The following is a 23,215-nucleotide window of genomic DNA, read 5'->3' on the forward strand; positions in this document are numbered from 1 at the left end:
TTTAACAGGAACCATAAAACAATAGGTGAGTTTGTATGTGAAAATGATGCCTGGTTTGTGTCGTTCTGAAAGAGTGTACAGGGAAACATATATGTGACACAACACCTTCAGCAAGAAAGCAGCCCAAAAAAAAGCAGACCTTTCCTTTTTATCGTTGGACATCTGGACTGAGGTCAAAAGCTGTGAATGCTCTATCATTTCCCAAATGACAGGGAAGCTAAACGCTAGAGGAAAAATGGGCCACCACACACTCTACCTGATTTATATCAACCTACAGAGAAAGGGAGGCAGCGGCCACCATAGATATTTCACCCTCTATTATCAAAGTAGGGATGATTATAATAGACTTTTTTTTTTATAAGACTGAGCTGAAAAACTAGAGATCCTGAAGACCATTTGCAGTTGACAGATTGATGAGGTGGAATGATTGTCTTATGACTTAAGTAGTCATAGATTTGATATAACACGTTGATAAATACACACAGAAAAAGGTGTATTCCCACTTTTTTGCGAAGACTTTCCACTAGATTTTGGAGCATGGCTGTGGTGATTTGTTCATCCAGCTACAAGAGCATTAGTGAGGTTGAGCACTGATGTCAAGCGGGGAGGTCTGGGGTGCAGTCGGCCTTCCACTTCTTCCCAAAAGGTGTTCAGTGGGGTTGAAGCACATATGGGTGTGAAGGTCAGGTGTACAAAAACTTTTGGCCATATAGTGTAGGTAAGCAGAAGGCCACCAAGGGATTGATACATACTTATATCTGGTGCTACAAGGGTAAAATGATACAAGCTACAAGAAAAAAAGCATTATAATTAAGAATATTGTGTTTTATTCACCCTCTGGTTAGTCATGGTTCAGTTTTGGTGTAATAATTGGTTGAATGCTTGCTGCTGAGTGGCTGGTTAGGACACAATATTTCCACCCAAGATACAACCATGTTTAAAATGTTCATGCCTGATTTGGGGCTTAATTAAAACCAGAGACTTGCTTGTTCGTGTTGGCTTACAGTACGTGCCAACTTGCAAGTCTGCATCCAACTTTGCCTGAGCCCCAGACTCTTCAATATTTATATCAACACCCTAGCGGAAACATTAGAGTGCTACACAATACCAGCTCTCACTCTACAAGACACTGAAATAATTCATGATTTGGGCTTACTTTCACCTACAGAAGAGGGACTACAGCCATGCCTGGTCGTGCTGAACAAATTTTGTCAGGTATGGGCCTGACAGTAAACCATTGCAAAACAAATATCTTGGTATTTCAAAAAGAAAAAACAATCCAGTGGAAGCTCTGTCTTGGCTGTGAAAGCAAAAAGAAAGCAAGAAGTGCAAATTTTGCACTATAATCAGAAAAAAAGTTAATTGAGATTCCAATTAACTGTCTATTGCACAATACAGCAGTGACAATTGGAGTCCACTCAGACAGTATAGTCACTTACTAAAGCCTTGTAACTTATTATGAATTCACTACTTTTGTAGTGTCTTATCTGAGCTTAGTTTGTTAAACATCATAAAAATAAGAGAGAGTGTTTATTGGGATGCTCGCTGTACCATTCAAAGATCTTTGCTCTGTGATGTTTTGGAAACTCAGCCCTTGTCATTACAATTATGGATCACTGAACCTACATTCTTGCCATAAATTACCAGAAGTGAGTCTGACTGAAATGAGCACAGCAATAACATTGAGTTATCATAGCAAAACGTTTGAGCATTTCAGAAAGCTTTAAAAAAAAAAAAGCTTATTTTTCATACCTCTTGGTTTATATTGCTATAATAATGATGTGAGTAAAAATTTACAAAATTTTATGACTGGAAATTTCCATTGCGAAGAGTCCTATTCAGTCTCTGCCAATGTACATCCATTTTATTGCCTTGTAGATAGAATTATTGTCCTGGTAGAGACTTCCCCTGTGATACTGCAAGGAAATTACTTTCAATTTTTACATTAGTATATTTACATTCATTGGCCAGAATGCAATCAAAACACAGATTCAACCTAAACATTATAAAACGTGTCATTGTTAGATTATATCCTTTTAGCAGAACTAATCTGAGTAAGCAAACTGGTCAAATGTGAAAAATGTCACTGTTCAGAATTTAACATATTCTTTAAAGAAACAGGGATATATCTGAAAAATCTGAACTTGTCTTGAATATATAACAGACAACTGTTATTGAATAATAAAATATAACAGCCAATCACATTTGAATCAGGATTTCTTGATAAGGGTAAATTTAAAGTAGCAGAAACAATGATCCAAGCTTGGTAAGACTGAGTTTTTATGAACTAATTAGAACCAAGTACAAGACAGTCATATGAAAACATACAAAACAGTGAGACATACATAAGATGTTACCTGATATGACTTGGACTCCTCACCCCTTCTGAGTGCAGTTCCTACCTGACCAAGGTTGTGGAGAGTGATCACTGGCCAGAAGAGTCTGATGGCTTGCTGTGTTGGAACCTGAAGAAAAATCCAGCAGTTTGTCAGTATTTTTTGTAAACAGGAGGGTAGTTTCTGTGGACTGGTGGCTCTGGATGTACGACTGATTGGGATCAAATGCAGGTCAATGTGTGTGGGGGAAAGAAGAAAAGGCACCTTCAGGATTTTTCAGTAGAGATGGGAAAAGTATCCTATCAACTCTATGATAATTATAATTATTTTTGCTCAATATTGAAATCATATTTTTATCCAATTAACAAACAAAATGTTTTTTTTTTCATCAACTGTTTTAAATCAAAAGAAAACAGGATTTTCTTGACACTGTAAATACAAAAATGTATTCTTTAAAATGTACAAATCTTTTACACAATATTTTCAATCACATTAATCAAGCCATTTAAATGGTAAATATAAACACGATGAGATTCAGAATAAAACCTAGTTAATTAATATGTTGCCACAATTTGCAACTAAATAATTAAATCACATTAATAATAGAGCTTATGAGTTAATATACTAGAATCAATTTTTTTTAAAAAATTGCTAATATTGTGTTTAATTGCCTAAATTAATAGCCTAAAAAATAGCCTAATCTTACAAATGTAGACACACAGTTTCCACACAAGGTACAAAGTTCCATTTTGCCAGTTTGTTTTTTCTGACTCCTTATCTTCTTGTACTGCTTCTTGATTCTTTTTTTTTAATATATATATATTCGCACACTATGTACCATTGTTTGTATTGCCAATACAGCACCTTGAATTGATTGGAATTTAATTATTGGCTATGAGGCTTTGGGTTCTCATTAAAAATCCCCTCAGTCTCTCCGGCGGCTACTGCGAACAAAGCTTGGTTTGATCCACATGGAGGTCAGTGCTCCAGTTCTCTTCCCTGCTCTTCTGCTCATTTGTGTGTGTGTTATAACCAAGAATTTAATGACATCTATTCTGAGCAGGGAATTTTGTTCTTCGTTCAGGTTTGAGGAGGTGTAGGTGTGCATGAATGTGTGTATGCTCTCATTGTAAATATATATATGTGTGTGTGTGTGCGTGCGTGAGAGAGAGAGAGGTAGGATGCTTAGGCTGTGTCACTGTGTGCTGGTGCTTTGCAACACACTGAGCTCATTATATGGCAGGTGCAGCATGAGGAAGGTGGCAGTAAATCCTCACAGCCTGAGAGGATACATAAACATCTGTTACCTCTCTCTCTTTCAGCCCATCTCTCTCACTCTCTATGTCTCTCTGTCACTCTACCTCATTTCCTCTTCCTCCTTATTGTCATTTCCTTTTACATTTGCAAAGCTGTTGAATAAATTAATCTTAACTGCTTAAAACAAGGCACTATGTGTGTACTTCACATGTGCTGTCCTGCTAGTGCGCTTCTCTGAGCACTAAACACAGAGGTGAATAGACGCTTATCTCAATGCCTGAGGCTTCCTCTTGTGTACGAGTCCAGAATAGGACAAACCAAAGCTGATCCAAAAATACTTATGCAGTTAAATCACCTAGATGTGAAGTATGTGTGTGTGCGTGCTGATATTTTTCCTTCAACATATTAACATTTTTATAGTTATTATTCAATTATTATTTTACAGTACTACACAAGTCAATCATAGTGTACTGTATATGAAGTATATGTCTCTTTATGTCTTATGTGTTTATGCATGCTTGATCATACATATGTATTTTTTCCAAGTGATGTTTGTGTGTGAGTGTGTGTTCACAGGACCCACATAGGTGTGTTTGTGTTCATGCTTGCCTTTGTGCATGATTTTAAAGTCAGCAGGAGACACAACACATACATATATCACTCTTAGTGTGTGTATATGTGTGTGTGTGTGTGTGTGTGTGTCCTCTGCGTTCATGCTCAGGTGTATGTGCATGTGGAATATCCAGAGATGGTACTGTATGCCTGTGTTTAAGCTCTCTCAGTTGTGTGTGTGTGTGTGTGTGTGTGTGTGTCTGCTTAATACTAAGAGAATCAGAGAGAAAAATGCTTATCCTGTCTCTATATGCGATCTGGTCCTTGGTGAGACTTTTGGATGCTAATTCACTGAAGGCGTGTCTGGGTTCTTGCTTGTCGGCATATCTGTGTGTGTGTGTGTGTGTGTGTGTGTGTATTCTCTCTAAGGAATGCAGAGTCAGGACAAGTGCAATGATTTTTTAAGCATGTCCCAGAGAGACTGGGCTGGAAAAGACAAGCATGAGCAAAATGGGCAAAAATTGTCAAGAGAATACAAATCACTCCTGTGCATTCTGGGAACTATGGCTGATACACAAATGAATAATATTTTTAAGTGACTCCTTTTACTGAATTATGCAGTTGACTGAGAGTTATATCTTGTTAGCAGAGGCTGCGCTGAGGCTGGGCATTTACAATATAATGATATTATTGTCAATGACAATGCGGTCACAAAAACACAATGTTTTCAGGGGTGGACAAATCATAAATCCATTTGCTAGCCAGCAGGGCAAGTGAAAGGTCTAATGTGCTCCCCAGCCTCATGTCTCGGTTGCCTGGAAACCTAATGTATTAGACTAAAAATATAATGCAATAGCTAACATAATGTAATAAAGTAATAGCTAACATAGTAATAGTAATAGCTAACATAATGTAATAAATTATGGTGAGCTAGTTAGCTAATTAAGTGCATTAACGTAGACACAAATGAATATATAACTTCCTGTTTAAGTGACGACTCAGCCATAATCGTTATCCTTTTAAGAAAGTGTCTAGATTGTGTTTGTCCCCTCGACAAAAAGACAGCAAGTCCCTGACCAATGTTTGGCCATGAGCTGTGATCTTCACACCGCACCTAAAAGATATTATTTGGTTATTGTTTTTGTTTATTCTCAACATGTTTAACCACAAGATTACTGCGTGTTGTGCTAGCAGGAGGAAATGGAGCTAACTGACAGAGGAAATTGTAGCTTCACAGTGTTTATGGCTGTCTGTCCTGAAGACAAAGCTTGAATTAGTACACAACTGTCGAATTTTTTCACCGTATCGTTGGGAAATCACAAGTTTGAAGCCCCATAATACCATACACATTCTTGGCTCAGGCCAAAAAATTGGCCCTGCTCTCTGGATATCATTTATCATTGCTATTTATCATATTATCATTTACTCATTGCCAGACACTTTTATACAAATAGTTTTACTTTTGAATTTGAACAGCAGCCCAGAGCCTAAATAACTGAGCCACCACTTCACAACCAACACTACTAATCACATCTGGTAGCTCATCTAAACAGAATAGAGCACTTAGTGGTCTCCTGCAAGTGTTTTCAGCTGCACTAGTTCCAAATAATATAGTGTCTCAGAAGAAGCTTGTGCTTCACTCTCCCAGTTTTGCAGCTGCCATGTGATCCAGGAAGACTTAGCTAGGTGGAGAGTGGTTGTGAATTTTAAGGGCATTTCTATAAAGAAATATACAGACACACATACACAATTGGTTGCACTATGGACAAACAAAAACTCTTGCATCTTTTGCACACTACGCCCTCAAAAAGCTGCTAAGATTCCTCTTCTCAAGCTGCTAAACACTTCCAACATATTTTTACATATAACATCTATATTTTGTCTAATAGAGTCTATTCTATTTTATTTTTCTATTTTATTCATTATATTCTTTTATCATATTTGGCTTTTATTATATTCTGTTCTATTATATTCTGTTTATCTATCACAGTTGCACTATGGGATGAGGCACTAAGGAAAAACATTTCACTACATTAATAAATTACATGTATGTAATGTATGTGACAAATAAAGAACCTTGAACCTTGAACTTTGAAGAATTGATTGACAAAACTCAGTCATAAAGAACACTCTAAAACTCCAGGATGTGTTATTTAGTGTCATTTTTCAAGTCGTTACAATTGTACTATAGCAACAACAAATCCTTGGTGAGCAGCTCTCCTACCAGTAGCAATTTCTAAATCTGGCTTATTGCCCAAAATAAGCTGGATATTTCAGGCAGTTTATTTCTGGAGTGCTTTATTGCTGGAACAAACAATAAAGAGCATATAAACTTGGCCTGTGGTAAGCAATGCCCTGCAACTACGCTGGGCTGTGTGTGTTATTGCTTTTGTTAGCATTGTTTTGCGCTTCTCTTGGCATAGACTACTTTTGACTCTATTTAACTCTGAGTCATGAAAACCTTCACTGCTGTCCATTACGTTAACCAGAATGGTTAATGTTGTGTGAAAAGCAATTTAGACAGAGGTATGCAAAAAAAAGGCATTCACAGTATTAGCATTCAGCTAGGTCTCAGCCAGGCAGGCCTAAACTATACACGCTAAATCGCACTGCTCTTCAGCTTAGGCTAAGTGTAGCAACCGACTTGGTGGAAGTTGGAGCAGAGGAGAAGTCAGTACAAATCTGTGCTTAATCACACTGTTTAGGTTTGTGTCTGTCTGTCGAGGCCGTGCATTATTATTCATTACACTTTGTCAGTGTGAATCAGCGGGTTTCACACTGCGCTGCTCCAGATGTGTTTATCACATCTAACAGAAGGCGAGGAACAGAGCTACAATATGAAGTTGTAAACACCAGCTAATCAACTCTGGCTATACAGCTTATCTACAGTACTACTTCTGTTAAGTTCAAGTAACAAATAACAATTTGTCAGTTGTTGCATAAACTAAAATACACTTTTTTTTATTGGAGTGAGGCTAAGAAGAATGCTTATAACAGATAAACTATGGTTTGCTTTTTTTTGCTATGTGTTGCCACCTCACAGCTCCATGGTCTTCGGTTTGATCCTTACTGTAGCTCAGGTTACTGTCTGTTTTAGGAGGGTCTCATTTTACTAATGTTTACTCCCTTAAAACATTCATGTACAGTGCCTCTAAAAAGCATTTACCCCAGTGATTATTTCTGTTTTTGCTGTAATGCAACATCAAATCTAAGTATATTAAAAATGTGATCTTTTTTCTGCTCATTTTGAAGTGACTCTCTTCAGAAATAAAATAAAAATGATTTAGATGTCCACAGAAATATTCACCCCCACTTTTTTTTAAACAATATTAATTAAGACTCGTATTTAATTTTTTGAGAGCACACAATAAATGTGTTAAACAGGGGACATGTGTTAGTTTTAAATCCACCTGTGTCTAATTGTATGGGTGCACAATAAATATTTCTGACATTGTGAGATCTCACAACTAAAATGATAGATCAGATCAGTCCAGCTGTTATGAGGACCAAAGAACTCCCTGTGAAGCTTTGAGATAATGGTTTAGGAGGAAAAAAGATAGAGGAGGTTATTAAAACATCAGCAAAGCTTTGAACCTGTGAAATCCATTATAACAAAGTGGAAAAATATGGCAAAACCCAGACCCTTAAAAAAGGCCAGATTAAGTACTCAGGCAACAAGGGCAATTGTCAGAGAAGTGTCTAAGAGTCCAGCTCCAATATTGAAGGAGTTACAGAGCTCACTGACTGAAATAGGAGAACCTGTGCAAACATCAACAATATTAGTTTTTCACAGAACTGGCCTCTATGGTGTGGTTGGTTAGAAGGAAGCCACTTCTAGAATGGTAATTTTAGAAATTCTGAGAGCTTTTAGAAGAAGATATTGTGGTCTGATGAGACTAAAGTTGAGCCATTTGGTCTAAAGCCAAAGCCTCACTGGCAACATGGACAGAGTGGACCTGCTCCAGACAGCCAGACATCTTCTTTTAGGGCAAACATATATGTTCCAACAGGACAATGAGTACAGACCAACAACTACAAGGGAATGGCTTGAAAAAAAAAAAAAGGTTTGTGTTTTAGCCGAGTCAAAGCCCAGACTTATATCTAAATGAAAATCTGCGGCCTGACCTGAAAATTCCTGTCCACCAAGATTCTCCATCTGTTATTGAATGTTATATAAATGAACATCTACTTACAGAAAGCTTTAACATATCAACAATTATACATTTTTCCTTGTTAAATAAAAACAGTTTTTAAGAAAGGTATATGCTTATTATTCACCTTAGATTATGGAGATCATCCGCCTTACAAGTCCCTATGAATGATTTGTTAGTACAGAAATAATAACAGATTAAAACAAGTGCATTAATATAAACCTGTGATTTGAATTATAGCTAAAACTACGGTCAGAGCTGCTGTTATAGAAAATTATTCAGTACCTTCTGACAATCAGAATCCAGAGTTCAACAGCACTGTCATATAAATTTCTATTCTCCATAATATTTTATACGTTTTAATTCTGGAATTTACTATGGAATTTATTGAATGTTAACTCTCAAACCAAGAAGAATTTCTTACCTGGCATGTGGCAAATAAAACAGTTCTGATTATTCCAATGTCACCAAACTGTTCGAATTTCATGTTAAATTTAAGACCTTTTTAATGTCTTTGCACCATAAAATTAAAGGTGGCTGGCATCAGTTTGAAAACCAAACATAACGTGACTGGCCTGTTCAGTCTGAATTAAAAAGAGTATTGTTGAAGAATATGTTGAAAGCCTTGTTTTAAGCTCTGCTGGTGCAATTTGTCATTGTTTCCTCTCTGGAAACTTGAAACACGGCAGAACAAAGAGGAAGAGAGACAAAACCAGGCCTAAAGACCATCATACTGCAGCATTTATAGCGAATACACAGTGCCTTTACATAGCAATAGCCGCATCGGTTTAGCTTTATCAGCAATTCTCCGGACTCCTCTGTGTCCTTATCGACGACTCTTCTGTGACTGCTCGCACCCTGCAAGGCATTATCTGATTCAATCTCAAGCTTTACCACAGACCTTGCTATCTTGAAAATCACAGACTCCATAGTGCTGTATATGTGTGTTGTAGTCCTGGAGGGTCTGGACTAATTGATTCTTCCAGACCTGGCATCTAAAAGTCTTCATCAAAGCTAGGAGCTGTTTCAATGCTGCAGTTGAATAAAAAAAAAAGGAGTGGGGTTGTGTGTGTGTGTGTGTGTGTGTGTGTTGGGGGGGGGGGGGGGGGGGGGGGGGGTCGTCTCTTAAGCTCCTGAAGCAATTTAAAAAGTAAATAAAGTAAGTGAACAAGGTGTTTGCTACTGTGGCCTGCTTAATTTTAATTTCTTGTGTTATGGTAGTGTCATTGCAAAAGCTGACTGCAAATCAAGAATGCTAGGCTTTACACTGATACTACTAAGATACTGATTAACAAACTGAGCTCGTCGTATATGTGTGTGTTGTATTCAATTTAAAGCAAAATGCTGATTTATCATCCTGGCAACTAGAGTTAATCTTAATGCTGTTTTACTAATCACCTGAGGTGCAATGTTACCTGTACAGTATATAGGGGCTACAGTATATGCACTGGTTTATACATATTCAGAATATAAATCCAGTGACTTTGATTTACTACTGCTACTAATTTTTGCTATTTGTCAATAAACATAATGCTACTATTTATTTAAATGAATAGGAGTGAGGCTTTAGTCATTCATGGCAGTGTTGAGGAACTTGGAAAAACTAATCATGGTTCCACATTAGCAAGAGCTGTACAATCCAGAGCTAATACGCCAAGCCACACAGTTAATATCTGTAGAGGTCTACTATCCTATAGTACAAAATGTATAAAATAAATTTACCTAAAATCCTAATATCCATCACCCCTCTCACACATGCCTATGACATATCAGCACTGCATGTCATTGCATTTCCTGATGAATGCCAAAACTCCTTTGCCAAGCATTAGCTTTACCCATAAAATTAACTTAGCATTTGATTATCTGCTATATGCTTGGATTATCCCTACATGTGATTACCTACAGCTGAATCACAGCTATGCTGACATTCAGTATAACAGCACTCTTGCTCATGTGTTATTGCTTAATTATACAACAGTTAGTTCCAGTCCACTAACTGGATTGGACAAGCGGTGTTCCAAGAGCGCTGATATTTTGTGTAACAGCACTGATACATTTCACTGTTTGTATCATTCCACTTGTCTGTGTTCGCTACATAAAAATTACAATTCTAGCTATAGTTTGTTATATTGAAACCATTACTACACTTACTATGGGCTGTCAGTCAGTCTGATGTTGCACCTCTATCTACCTGTGGCTTCTTTGGGAACTATTTTCCTTGATGGAGCAAAAATAAAAGCAGTATCACACTTGCAATCATGCTGTTATATTGAATATCAACACGGATGTGATTACCTGCGTGTTGTTGTATGGTTGAATAATGATGTTCAGTATAACAGCACTCTTGCTCACATGATATTGCTTAATTAGCACACAAAAGCCATCTTCAATATTTCTAATATTAATTTGTAAAAAATAAATGAATCAAAAGCAGAGAGATTTTCTCAAGACTCCATTTGTAAACCCCTAGTTTGGAAACCCCTGGGTTGGCTGATGTAGCACGGTTTATCACCCTATTCAGTTTTCAATTTTATTTATATAGCATGTTTAACAATAAATATTGTCACAAAGCAGCTTTACAGAAATCCGGATATAAAATTTAAATTTACATTACTCCTTATGAGCAAGCCAGAGATGATGGTGGCAAGGAAAAAACTCCCTGAGGTGACATGAGGAAGAAACCTTGGGAGGATCCAGAATCAGAAGTGAACCCATCCTCATCTGGATGGCACTGGACAGTGTGATTATAAATCATTACTCTTCCATAACGGTGTACTATAAATTGAAATAGTGCTAAGTGTGTTAAAAGGAACATGAGTATGAGTATCATTAAAGTTTAACTTTAAGCCTTTTGTATAAGACCGAAGTTCTCAACTGTTCAATGATTGAGACTTGAGTGTAAACTGTTCTTAGCAATTGCTGTCTTTAGGCTATCCAGGGAAGAACATTCACAGCCATCTTTAGAGTGTCCATATGGTACCATCCATAGTACTCCTATAGTGATCTTTAGGCTATCCATGCCGGGCCATTCTTAGCAGCAGCGAGTGATTTTTCAGGTGAACGAGGCTCCAAGCAGAAGTGGAGCATCAAGGTTGGATCAGGCAGGTCTGGAGGGCAGAAGGAGTCAGCATCACTGGTATGTCAAATCTCAGCTCTCAAATCACTGCTATACATATGAAATCTAAATAAACCTAAACACTACATGATCACAGACTCCACAGAAAATCCTTAATGACTACTGTATGGGTAGGATGCAGATGTTAAATGAGACATAGTGAGACAATGGAAATATTTGCCTTTAATTATTTGGTGTTAATTATTTCCCTTTGACTTTATGACCATCTGCTAAATTTTTATGTTCATCCCTGAGTGTTAAATATGCTGAATATATCATATATCTCATTCCTTGTGTGTCGTTATGGTGAGTCTCAGAACACACCAAGGTCAGAGCTGATAAGGTGGCATCTCAATTCTGAAACTGAGCTGGTGTAAACATTCTGAAGTTACACATCAAGGACAGTGGTGGCTCAACAGTTAGGGCTCTGGACTATTGAACTGAAGGATGTCAGTTTGAATCCCAGTGCTGCCACATTGTCACTGCTGGGCCCTTGTACACCTGTCAGTGGAAAAAGCTGATCTGAAGATACTTCAAGCTTGCAGATGAATATTGAGAATCTGAAGATTAAACCATTCTCCTGTCTATGACTCATCTTTGCTAAATTTCTAATAACTTGCTATGATAATGTCCCAGGTAACGCACAACCACCTCTTTGGTGAGTTACGGTATCTCATTCCTCAATCAGAGTCAGTCTTATTGGCCACGTGTAAGGAATTTGGTTTGGCAGGTGTAAAACATTGTCACAATTAAAATAAGAGTCAGGAAAAAACCCTGCACAGTCATCCCTCGATGTGCACTCGCATGTGGGTGTGCATATATTTTCCTTTTTATTTTGGCCACTTGACCCACTTATCTCTCTGAACATCACTCGGGAAGATTAATTACACCCTTTAATCTCATACAGATTCTCTCTCAGCGCATGATACAGATATTAGCCTATCACGCTTACCATTGCTTCTTAGAATTATATCTATTACCCTAAGAACTCCAATTACATAACCACGCTAAAGCTGTTCATTGTTATCTGAATGTTGTATTCAGATCACTATTGCAATGCAGTATGAAAATCAGTTGTTTAAAAGTAATTGCACTCTTAATTTTCTTTTATTACATTTAATACTAGCTTGAATGAAAGAATCCTGATAAAAGGTAGTAAAAAGGTAGAGGCTCATCTCTACTTCCATTGCTTGAAGGAATGGGTAGGATGGAAAATTGCTTCATTAAAGCAGCCTTCATGCATTACAAATGAGAATGCTCAAAATGCATATAGGTTTGTTGGACTGATTATTTGGGTCCTCCAGCAAAAGCACACCAAAAACGCTTTGCATGTCAATTTCTTCATTACCGCCAACACATAATCAATTTCCAGCACATTTCAGCTGACTGTGAGACAAATCACTTGAAGTGAAACTCATGAACGGATGAGTGTTTTTTAGCAGATTAGTCTCAAATACATTACTTGGTTGATTGTCAGATGAGATTCATTGCTTTTCTTATTCCTCCAGCACATGAACGCACTCAAACAGGTCTATAAAATAGACCTGGGTCATGATATTTGCAAACATTACACCTTTCCTCAGTTAGTATAGATCCGCATGCATGGATCGGCTTTCCCGCTGCGTTTACACACCAATTAAACTTTTGCAAAGGCAATGCTCTGGTCAATAGTAATCAGGTTCTTGTCCACTATATCCAATGAGTTACAACATACTGTCAGTGATATTACAGATGTGCATCTACTAGGGACCAGAAGGGAGATTGCACTACCAAAAACATCAGTGTCTATAAGGGTATAAATACTCTTAACTTATTATTATTATTATTATTTATTATTATGAATCCTTTTTTATTAATTACCTGGGGAAATCAATGCAGTGAAATAATTTAACGTAATTGGTACTTAAGAACTACTGTGGTATCTTCGGATCTGCACTTACATTGTTTGTACCTGTACAGTACCATATTTCTGACAGTATGTAAAACAAGCTTGATTGTGAAAAATGCATTGTGAAAAATATAAATAAAATATGAATGAAAATGAAAAGTACTATAACTACCCATGTAATTAGTTTATTTATTTATCATTTATAACACATCCAGTATACATTAGGGGTGTAACGCAATGCCACTATCCATGTCTGTATGTGTTTAGTGTTCCACATATTTATATCTGAATTTGGAAAGTGGGCATGTCCTAAACTTTTTTTTTTTTAATTAAACTTGGACTCTACTACACTGTGAATTCTGGCTCAGATGAATGCTAAATAATTCACATTCACATTAATTCATGCAATCTTTCTTTGTCCTATGAGCTATATATCGGACCACTCGCTCATGCCCACATGCTTTATATCTCACTGCTCACTGGCATGAAAGTAAAAACCTCCTGCTTGAACAATTTTTGTTCCATCCCTCATCCCTTACACACTTCCAATCTCTACCAGATGCTCTGTGAACCTTTCTGGGCAGCTTTCTAAAACACACACACACGCACACACGCAAAGAGTCACAAAGGTCCTAGTCTATGAAAACACTCATCAGATGTTATTATTATTATTATTGTTGTTATTATTATTATTATTATTATTATTATTATTATTATATTTCACAGTAGTACATACAATGGCTGACAAATATCCTTTGAGTCTCTTCTTTTGTTTTGGATAGAATTCTTGGTTGAATTATTTTTACCTGCTTTTGCAGACCCTTGAGGATGGTGAAGCCTGATGTCCTCATCAGTGTGGCTGGCTGACTCAGCATTTCAGAAGCTAAATGTCACATGACTCAGTTGCATCATGTGTCTCATCATTTGGGCCAAAAGGGGAAAGAACTAGTGGCTTCAGATTTCTTATAAATCTCTCACAATTGCTGGTATTATCAGCAGAAGTTAAGAATAGCATTGAACCTAAGTGTGATCATAGTCATAGATTGGCAGTAATACCTAGAGTTGGAAACTTTACTCTGAGTGACATATACCTCCATCTAATCCACAAATCCATCTCCGTGTGCCACCAACCAAATCCTAACTGCTGAGCAAGCACAGATATGATATTGATTTGTTGGTGTTCAAAATTTTACAAAAAAAAAAAGAAAGTAAAAGACAACCTGCCCTTTTTTTGGTACATTTTAACCTCCTCAATAAATCTGATGCTGAAGTGATGCGGTAAACAAAAATGAATGAGCAGAACATGTCATAACTACAAGGAACAAATGTCAAGAGATAACAGATGATATTGCTCAGTGATAAATGTGTCATGTCAGGAGATTTGGACATCTTCCGAGAAATATACATATGCTATGATGCTACATTCATATGCTGCTGTTTATAATAGTGTACATCACAAGTCAGTTGATCCAACTTTGCACAGTTCTGTTGTCTAGTTCATTTTCTTATTCTATGTAGCATATTATTGCACAGTTACCTACATTGCATTATGGTGGTGCTATACTGTTCAGGCTCTTTTTCTACATTGATAGATTACACTAGAGATGTGCATCAAGATTTGAAGTTTGAGGGACAAAGAAAGGCCTCATTCATTAATATGGAAGTGTATAGGACAGAGCAGGTTGCACATTTAACACCTTCATATATATTCATATTCATATTCAAAACTGCTTTAGCCCAGCCAGGGTCGCTGAAGTTTAAATTAAGAGTTTAAGAAACAGAATTGAAGTTTGTTAAAAAATATCACGGGGGAGCAGGCAGGATTGGTCAAAGTTTCTGTGGGAGTGGAATTTAAAAAAAAACAGCCCTGCACACACCTCTATGTTACACACAATCCTAAAGAATTATTTCATCCTATGTACACTATATAACCATAACACTCACATGCTTTTTGAGGATCTAATTTCAAATTTAGTCCCCTTTTACTGTTATAATAGCCTCCACTCCCATTCTGGGAAGGCTTTCTGCTACATTCTGGATCATGGCTGTGGGGATTTGTGCTCATTTAGCCACAAGTACGTTAGTGAGGTCAGACACTGATGTTGGGTCAGGAGGCCTGGGGTGCAGTCAGAGTTCCAGTTCATCCCAAAGGTGTTCAGTGGGGTTGAGGTCAGGGCTCTGTGCAGGACACTCGAGTTCTTCCACACCAACCTTGGCAAATCATGTCTTCACCAACCACACTCAGCCATGACAATGCACAGAAGCATTGTCATGGCTTTGGACTTAGTCTCTTAGTTCCAGTGAATGGATGCTCCAGCCTACAAAGACATTCTAAGACAATTCTATGCTTCCAAATTTGTGGCAACAGTTTGGGGAAGGCCCGCATATGGGTGTGATGGTCAGGTGTCCACAAACCTTTGGCCATCCATTGTATGAATATGATGACAATAACACTGACTTGTCTTGTACAATATTCCAACAGCATATTCAAATGTAATGTGATGTGATAATCATCTACATGCCAATTATAGCGCCAGCAATATAGGTTCTATATCTTCAGTATGAGTTCAATTACATTATCTTGTAATACTTCAGATTATTGTAGCCAAATTTTGTAACTGAATGTCTGCTATCAGTTTATCTCCTGCTAAATACTGCATTTAGATTTCTGGGGTTTTTCATATATACTATTTTAGCTGCAATTTTCCTCTAAATCACTTCGCCTGATATTCATCCCAACACCTGCCTGACAGCTTAAAGGAGTAACTTACGTCACTGTAGGTACAAAAAAAAAAAAAATTCTTATTGAACTTCTGATGTGTGGAAAGCCATACGGTTAATCAACACCTAAAAGATCAGTTGCAATGCATACTTGAAAAGCCTCATACTCACTATTTAAGTTGGAATAAGGAGTATTATATTATTGTAACATTCTCGAAAAAGTGTCACTTATATTTCAAAGTGGAATTAAAAAAAAACACACATTTTGCATCTGTATACTAAATGCATGATTTTCATGTCACTCTTTGACATGTAATTTTACCAGTTTTTATTAATTTTGCATATGTATAGTAAAAGCATTAATTAGCACATTGTAAATATAAATAAGTGTGAAGTTACCATATTACTGACTGTCCTTATTCAGCACATTACAAATGCCACAATTACATAATTTGTTCTCTTTAATATAAGACAGTCTGGAAAAATCTGTTAGAAGTTGCTAAAACTGAATTCTGGAAAACCAACTTAGACAAAACATCTGGTTTTGAATAGAATTTAGCTTTTTTTTTTAACACCAATATACTGACATTTCTAGGTTAAGAAAAAAGAAATATATTTATGAAAACTATGTTTAAATGTTTTTATTTAGGTTATTTTCTAACCTTGACTTGGCCTCTGTCTGTAATGATAACAATATAACGATAATGTGATGAAGTTCATGGTGCTCCTACACCCAGCAGAGCTCTTACACACTGTGTACAAACAACAAAGGATGAGGTTTTTACAATGTTTAATTGGCTTAATAGAAGATATTAATAACAAGAAATTTAGCCAACAGAACAGAAGTGACTGAATGAACAGCAACTTTTTCCTCACTAGTCACAGTTACATGGAAACTTTTTGTTTCAGTCGGAATGAAATCAATCAGATTGATTAATCCGATCGCAGTGTTTACAAGAACGCTGAATAAAGTAATCGGGTTGATATGCGCGTTTACATGACAGAATCGGATTTGATCTTCTGACATGCGCACAGTGCACGAATACACATTTCCCACCGTTCCAACATGCAGATACTAGCAGCCACTCTCTTGCCATTGCTTCTTTTTTTCATTTTAAAAAGCAGACTTAACATTTGCCTATTTCAGCTGCTAATTAGAAGACGATGAGCGCGTGATGTGCTGTGCGGTACTGCGTGTATTTATCAAGCAATTAAAATGCCTCTTCCCGAGCCCAGAACAAGGCGTCTGTGGATGAGGGTCCGAAGCAAGGACTGGCGGGACAACGTCGTCTTGCACCACTTCACAGACGAGGAGTGGAAGGAGAATTTTAGGATGACACGACAGTCATTTATGACACTATGCTCAACGGTGGAGGGGAACGTGGCACCTGGTGAGGCTATGGTCAGAGCCCCAATACCACTGACAGCCGTGCGTCATACGTCATTACGTGATTTGTACATCATTGCACATGCGCAGAACTATCTGGTTTCATTTTCAATCCAATGAAGTGTTTACATGTCCTCTCCATCGGATTAGAAAAGGTTTAAACCACCCCTTACGATCCGAATGAAATTTTAATCAGTTTTGGCCAATTCATTCCGATTGACGTGTTTACATGTGACTTTTAAAATCTGATTGTGCTTCTAGTCCAATTACGATCGGATTATTAGTGTCCATGTAAACGCAGCTATTGTCTCCGTACTCTGCATTTCATTGTCTCTGTACTTGCATTCTGACAATGACAATAAAGTTGAACTTTATTAACCTAACCTAACCTAAAGTGACCTTTATCTCAGATGATGAGACAGTAACTGATGTGGATGATGCTGATAATCAAAGTGATAATCAGACTATTCCCAATTTAAACGTATAATTCGTGAACATTTGGGAATAATATTGTTTTTCCACAAGATCCATGAGATTAGATTATAAATGTTGAGGTAGGACTCGCACACAATTCCTCTTTCAGTGGAATTGGAACGAAATCTTTAAATTCAGTTTTATTCACTTTTGAGGGTAACTGGATTTTAAATTGCTATAACTTCATTTCCTGGCTGAGACACATGCAAAAGAGAAAAGCTGTAGTTTTCAGAATTATATAAAGTAAGAAATGAGCAAATTTGACCATGTGATGGATTTCTGCCGGCCGCCACACCTATGTAAAAGAAAAGAAAGAAAAAAAAAAAAGAAAATCAGATATTTGTGGCTTTTTGAATTGAAATTTTGGATATTTCCCGCGTTTCTGAGCCGTTTGGCTTTCCATAACCCCGCCGCAAACCCGGGACTGTAGAGACAACAAAGCCCAAGTGAGCGAGTCTGCAAACGGAGCGCAGGCATGGGAACGATATCACAGCTCTCATCCTCTACTTCATTCCACATGCATGCATGCACAGCCATGAAGGAAACAACAACCGAAATGCATCCAGATAATAAGCAATAATATTTTTTTCCATGCACAGGACTGCAGATGGGATCGTGCAATAGGTATAGCCTTTCTTCTTTTTCTTACTTCACTGTAAATTTTATTACTAGAAAATAATGTAAAGATATGCATTCAGTAATTCAGAGTTTTTATTCCATGGTCTCTAGAGAAGAACTCCAATTGAGTCGATATCTTATTTGAGCCTCTGTATCTAATGATCTTACTATTGCACTGTATGCAAGATTTGTATGATCCACTGCATACTGCATATATGCAGAAGCAGAATATTTCCAATATTGCTAATCATTTATTTAAGTTATTTAAGTCTACTGTTGCTGTGTTATGTGGCTTAGTACAATAAAATGTTTAAAACATCACCACTGAAATGAAATCAGCTACCAATTTTATTTTATTTATTTATTTTAAATATTTCTTTCAATTTGTGTGCATGCTGTGATAAGGGTTACAGAGGGCTTCATTTAACCTCTGCAGGCAGCCAGATAGTATCTCCAGTCACTAATCCCTACTGTCTCCCCATGCAGGTTATCATCTTTTCTCTAAGATAAGAAACACATCAGCCACCATAATGGATGCAGTGCCAGAATACTCGATTTTCCTTGTCAGGATTTTGGAGGAACTAGACACTAAGTACAGCACTGTGTCATATCAGGATCTGTGTAAGTCTCTGTGTGCACGTTTTGACCTGGTTCATCTGGCAAAATTGAGGAGCTTGCTCTTCTACACGGCATGTTTGGATCCTAGTTTTCCCGCTACCTTATTTAAGGACAAAATGAGGTGTTCGGTGGAAGATCAGCAGTCTAAGAAACTCATGGTAGCTGCGGACATTGTGACCATGTTCAACCTCATCCAGATGAATGGTGGGATGGCCAAAGACAGGTTACCAGTTATTCAGAAACCCAAGTTTCATAAAAATCAATCCTTTGAGTCCTGCAGGTCTGATACAGATGTGTATAAATACAACGAGTGTGAAAGTGTGTATAGTCACACCGACAGAAGGGGTCACCATGCTTCGCGGAACTCACCCTGCCCCAAATCTGAGTGCAACAGCTGTCAGCCATTTATACCAGCTTCAGAGCCCAATTTTCTCCTGGGAGTCAGTAAGGATCTGAAATGTAGAGCAGCATCACTGGATAAGCTGCAGCATCTGCCTCAGTATGCCAGTGCCAGTCCTCCTCCGTGTGAGATGCAGAGCACCTACTTCCCCATGGACATCGATAGCGAGTCCACTACCGACCACGACTCCCTGCACATCAACCCGGGTGGCAAGGACGTTTTTCTGCCTAACTCCGAGTCTTTCACCGTGCACTCGTGTGTGCAAAAGCGGAATATTTTCAAGGAGGACTTTCACAACCTTGTTGCCTTTTCGCCCCATGTGATCTCTACGGAGTCTAAAACCAGTGCCAGAGACAGTGGAGATTACCACAGGAGGGAATTGCACAAGCCTCCAACATTCTTTAATCACAGCTTTGAGTTGCCATATAGCAACCCTTATTTTGAACCGGTCAACTCACCTATACAAAGCAAAGGACGAGTGAAGCACGAGAGTCTAGACGACTTGCAGGCATCCACATATTTTGGTCCAACAACGGTTACTGAGTGTGTGAACACCAGGAGGACTTCTGGGAAGCAGAGCAGGCAGTCTGCCTGGCCTGTCAAGAGCTTAAGCCTGAACGCAGACGAGGGCTCTGAATTTGAGAGATCCTTTTTAAACCATAAGGTGCCAGTAGACAATCACCGCCATATCAACATGATGGACAACGACCAGCACTTCCAGTGTGCCAAAGAGAAGCCCACAGCCTCTCCGTCAGGCTTCCCCAAGAAGTCCAGTGGACCAAAAATAAAGGAGATGGCCTCCGTTGGTTGTGGTCCGAGTTCTGAAAAGAGAGAAGGAGGAAAGAAATATAAAGACAAGAGCATCAACTGTCCATCGCTCCAGAGTGCTAACTTAGACAATGGTTTTAGTGTAGGGACTCAGACTGACCAGTCAGAACAGAGGAAGTTGAAAGACTACAGTATGCACAAGTATGCGGAGAGGCCACCTTTTAAACATGCAGATGAGGAGTGTGAGATCGTAAGTGATGACATTAGTGACATATTTCGCTTTCTGGATGACATGAGCATATGCGACTCTATTGGGCTACCCCAGTCATCCTGTTACAACAGCAATGGCTCACTCTCTCAGGTGACAAAGTCAGATGGTGATAGCTCACCCGAACGCAACACGATCAAACTAGGCAAGTCTGCCAGCAAGCTAGACCATTTATTCCACTCTCTGGAGAACACTGATGACGAGCTCAAAGCGAGCGTATGCAAGCTGGTCCTCAGGATTGGTGAAATCGAGAAGAAGCTTGAATCCCTCTCAGGAGTGCGTGGGGAGATTTCACAGGTCCTGTCCAAGCTCACCAAGCTGGATGAGAAGATCCAAGAGCCAGAAGCAAACGGAAAATCTAGTGACGGTGGCATGGCCCAGATTCAGACGGATGTGAACCTTTCACCGCACATGTTCCAGTGCCACACCACAGGTCACACTGTCAAAGTGGACACAAACACAGACTGGTGCTGCTCAGATGCTAGTGGAAGTGAAAGCCTGAGGGTGAAGGCGCTAAAGAAGAGCATGTTCACTCGCAGATCTTCCAGGTCACTGACAGAGGAGAACAGTGCTACCGAGTCTAAAGTGGCCAGCATCACCAATTCTCCTCGAGACTGGAGAACTGTCTCTTATTCAAGCCATCCGGGAGAAGATGTGAAAGAGAAGGACAGGCATGGTGAAGGCAAGGACAGACATAGGAAAGCCAAAGAGGTAATACATAACTGTTCTTGTTCCAGTATTTGTCATTTGGTTTGTCCGGAATTGCACCTTTTTTTGCTAACAGGGCAAATTCAATTCCCTGAAACAAGCAAAATGTTAAGATGCTGTAAGTTTATAGATAATGATAGAAGAAGTAACTAAGCTTACTAAATGGAGATAGAAGATATAAAGCATATTGTGGCTACCTGAAATGATGATCCTAACCCAGCATTTTTCCTGATTGTGTTTTGACTGAAAGTTCATCAAATTTCCTATCTGTATGCTGACTTCTGTGTTGCACTGTAAATCAAATGCCTTATGTCACTGTAAATCAAATGCCCTACAGTGAGGAATTGCTATGTTCCTTTGTTTGTCCAATTATGACAGTACAACAACAAAGTCTTGCTCATTTTATGAGTTCAGAGAAAAATGAGAGCAGCTTTCTACAGGGTACAATGAGCTGAAAGATCATATAAAATAGAAAGATAAGATAGTCAGATTATTAGGTTTATTAATGAAAGGTTTTAGAAGAATAGAGCTTTCACCACCTCCTATGTTAACACATCCATCATCTTAAACAAAGGGCAGTAGCGCATTGCAAATCTCGGATGTAAATCGTCTGATAAAAATACAAGGGGAACTACAGTGCACATTTCTGTCTACAGAATTGATTTCTGGTGCATGGGTGGAAAAGGATGGTAATTGTTATTATTTCCTTTGCTAGGGCTGAGGTCAAGTGTTTTGTAATGACGTTTCACCAAGAGGCTTAATTGAATTAGTGTCTTGACCTGAGTTGTGACTTCCTGAACCTTCAGAAGTATAAGCTGCATTGTGTATCTAATGCTTAGTCAAGGCTTGTACGCTTTCTCATTTTAAATGAATGGCTACATTTATGTGCCTAATAATCTGTTTTTAATTTGGCTGAAATAAAAAAAAATGTTTATGTATACACCTTGATTGGAAAAGAGAAAACCAATCTAGGCCAATCCAAATGAAATTCCTATCTGATTAAATAGGATAGTAGATAATCTTTTTATTAATCTCTTAAAATGAAGAATAATAACCATGTGAACCTTTCTGTGTGATTACTTTTGCTAGCAGAATCTGAGTGTGCGTTCTATGCACGCGTGATTAAGTCATGGCATGCGTCTTGTGCAATAAAATATAGTGTACATAATGTAATGTTAGAAAACACAGTCCATGTTACAGATTTTAACTGATTTAATATAATTGTGAGATTTGATTGGCAGTATGATGGACTTCGAACTAACTTTTTGACACAAACGCAGGGAGTACCTCTGTAAATTTCAGTGTAAGCTGAAAAATGGGGTAAAAACTTTGATAAAACCTTTATTTTTTCTTTTGTTATTCCCAAATTTGGAGAAAGGCCAGAGAGGAACTCTGTGATAACTTAAATAACCACTTTTTACAACCGTGGTGAGCAGAAAAGCATGTAGAACACATCATGTGAACCTTGAGGTGCAGAAGACCACATCAGGTTGCACTCCAGTCATCCAAGAACAAGAATCTGAGGCTATAGTGGACAGTTTCAGGCTTGGAAAAGATAAGAAAAACATCTCCTGGTCTTTTTTCCAGTTTTCAACTGTCCAGTTTACTGCGGTTACAAAGTTTTCTTCAAGCTTTCCATTTAATATTCATACTTGGATGATGTTTTGCTGATGGACCCCCTTGCTTCTACTTGTAATGGTAACATTGACAAAGCTCATTTCATGCGTGTGCATGTGTTAGGAACAGATTACATTTACATGCATATACATGAAGTCTACAGTGTCCAGTTTAGGATACCTATAAACAGTTCATTCTGAATCCTGCAGTGAATCCGGAATGAATTGGTGAATCTCTTTGCATGTGCTGTAAATACAGCTAATGACACATTCACTAAACTTTGGCTGGAACTTATCCTTAACTAGCAGACTACGAGCTAAATGTATAATAGCCACAA

General features: G+C 38.1%; 1 protein-coding gene across 1 annotated transcript in view; it reads left to right on the top strand.

Annotated features, from left to right (window-relative positions):
* The first annotated feature begins 18,316 nt into the window (after positions 1-18,316).
* minar1 (membrane integral NOTCH2 associated receptor 1) overlaps positions 18,317-23,215 on the top strand; it is a 31,550-nt gene continuing 26,651 nt past the window's right edge. Inside the window, exons 1-2 of the mRNA XM_026930378.3 lie at positions 18,317-18,505; positions 18,986-21,264. Of these exons, the coding sequence (XP_026786179.1) occupies positions 19,030-21,264 (2,235 nt within the window). The 5' untranslated portion in view covers positions 18,317-18,505; positions 18,986-19,029. The remainder of the gene's footprint in view (positions 18,506-18,985; positions 21,265-23,215) is intronic.

This window comes from Pangasianodon hypophthalmus, chromosome 11 (genome assembly GCF_027358585.1).
Source record: "Pangasianodon hypophthalmus isolate fPanHyp1 chromosome 11, fPanHyp1.pri, whole genome shotgun sequence".
Lineage (NCBI taxonomy): Eukaryota > Metazoa > Chordata > Actinopteri > Siluriformes > Pangasiidae > Pangasianodon > Pangasianodon hypophthalmus.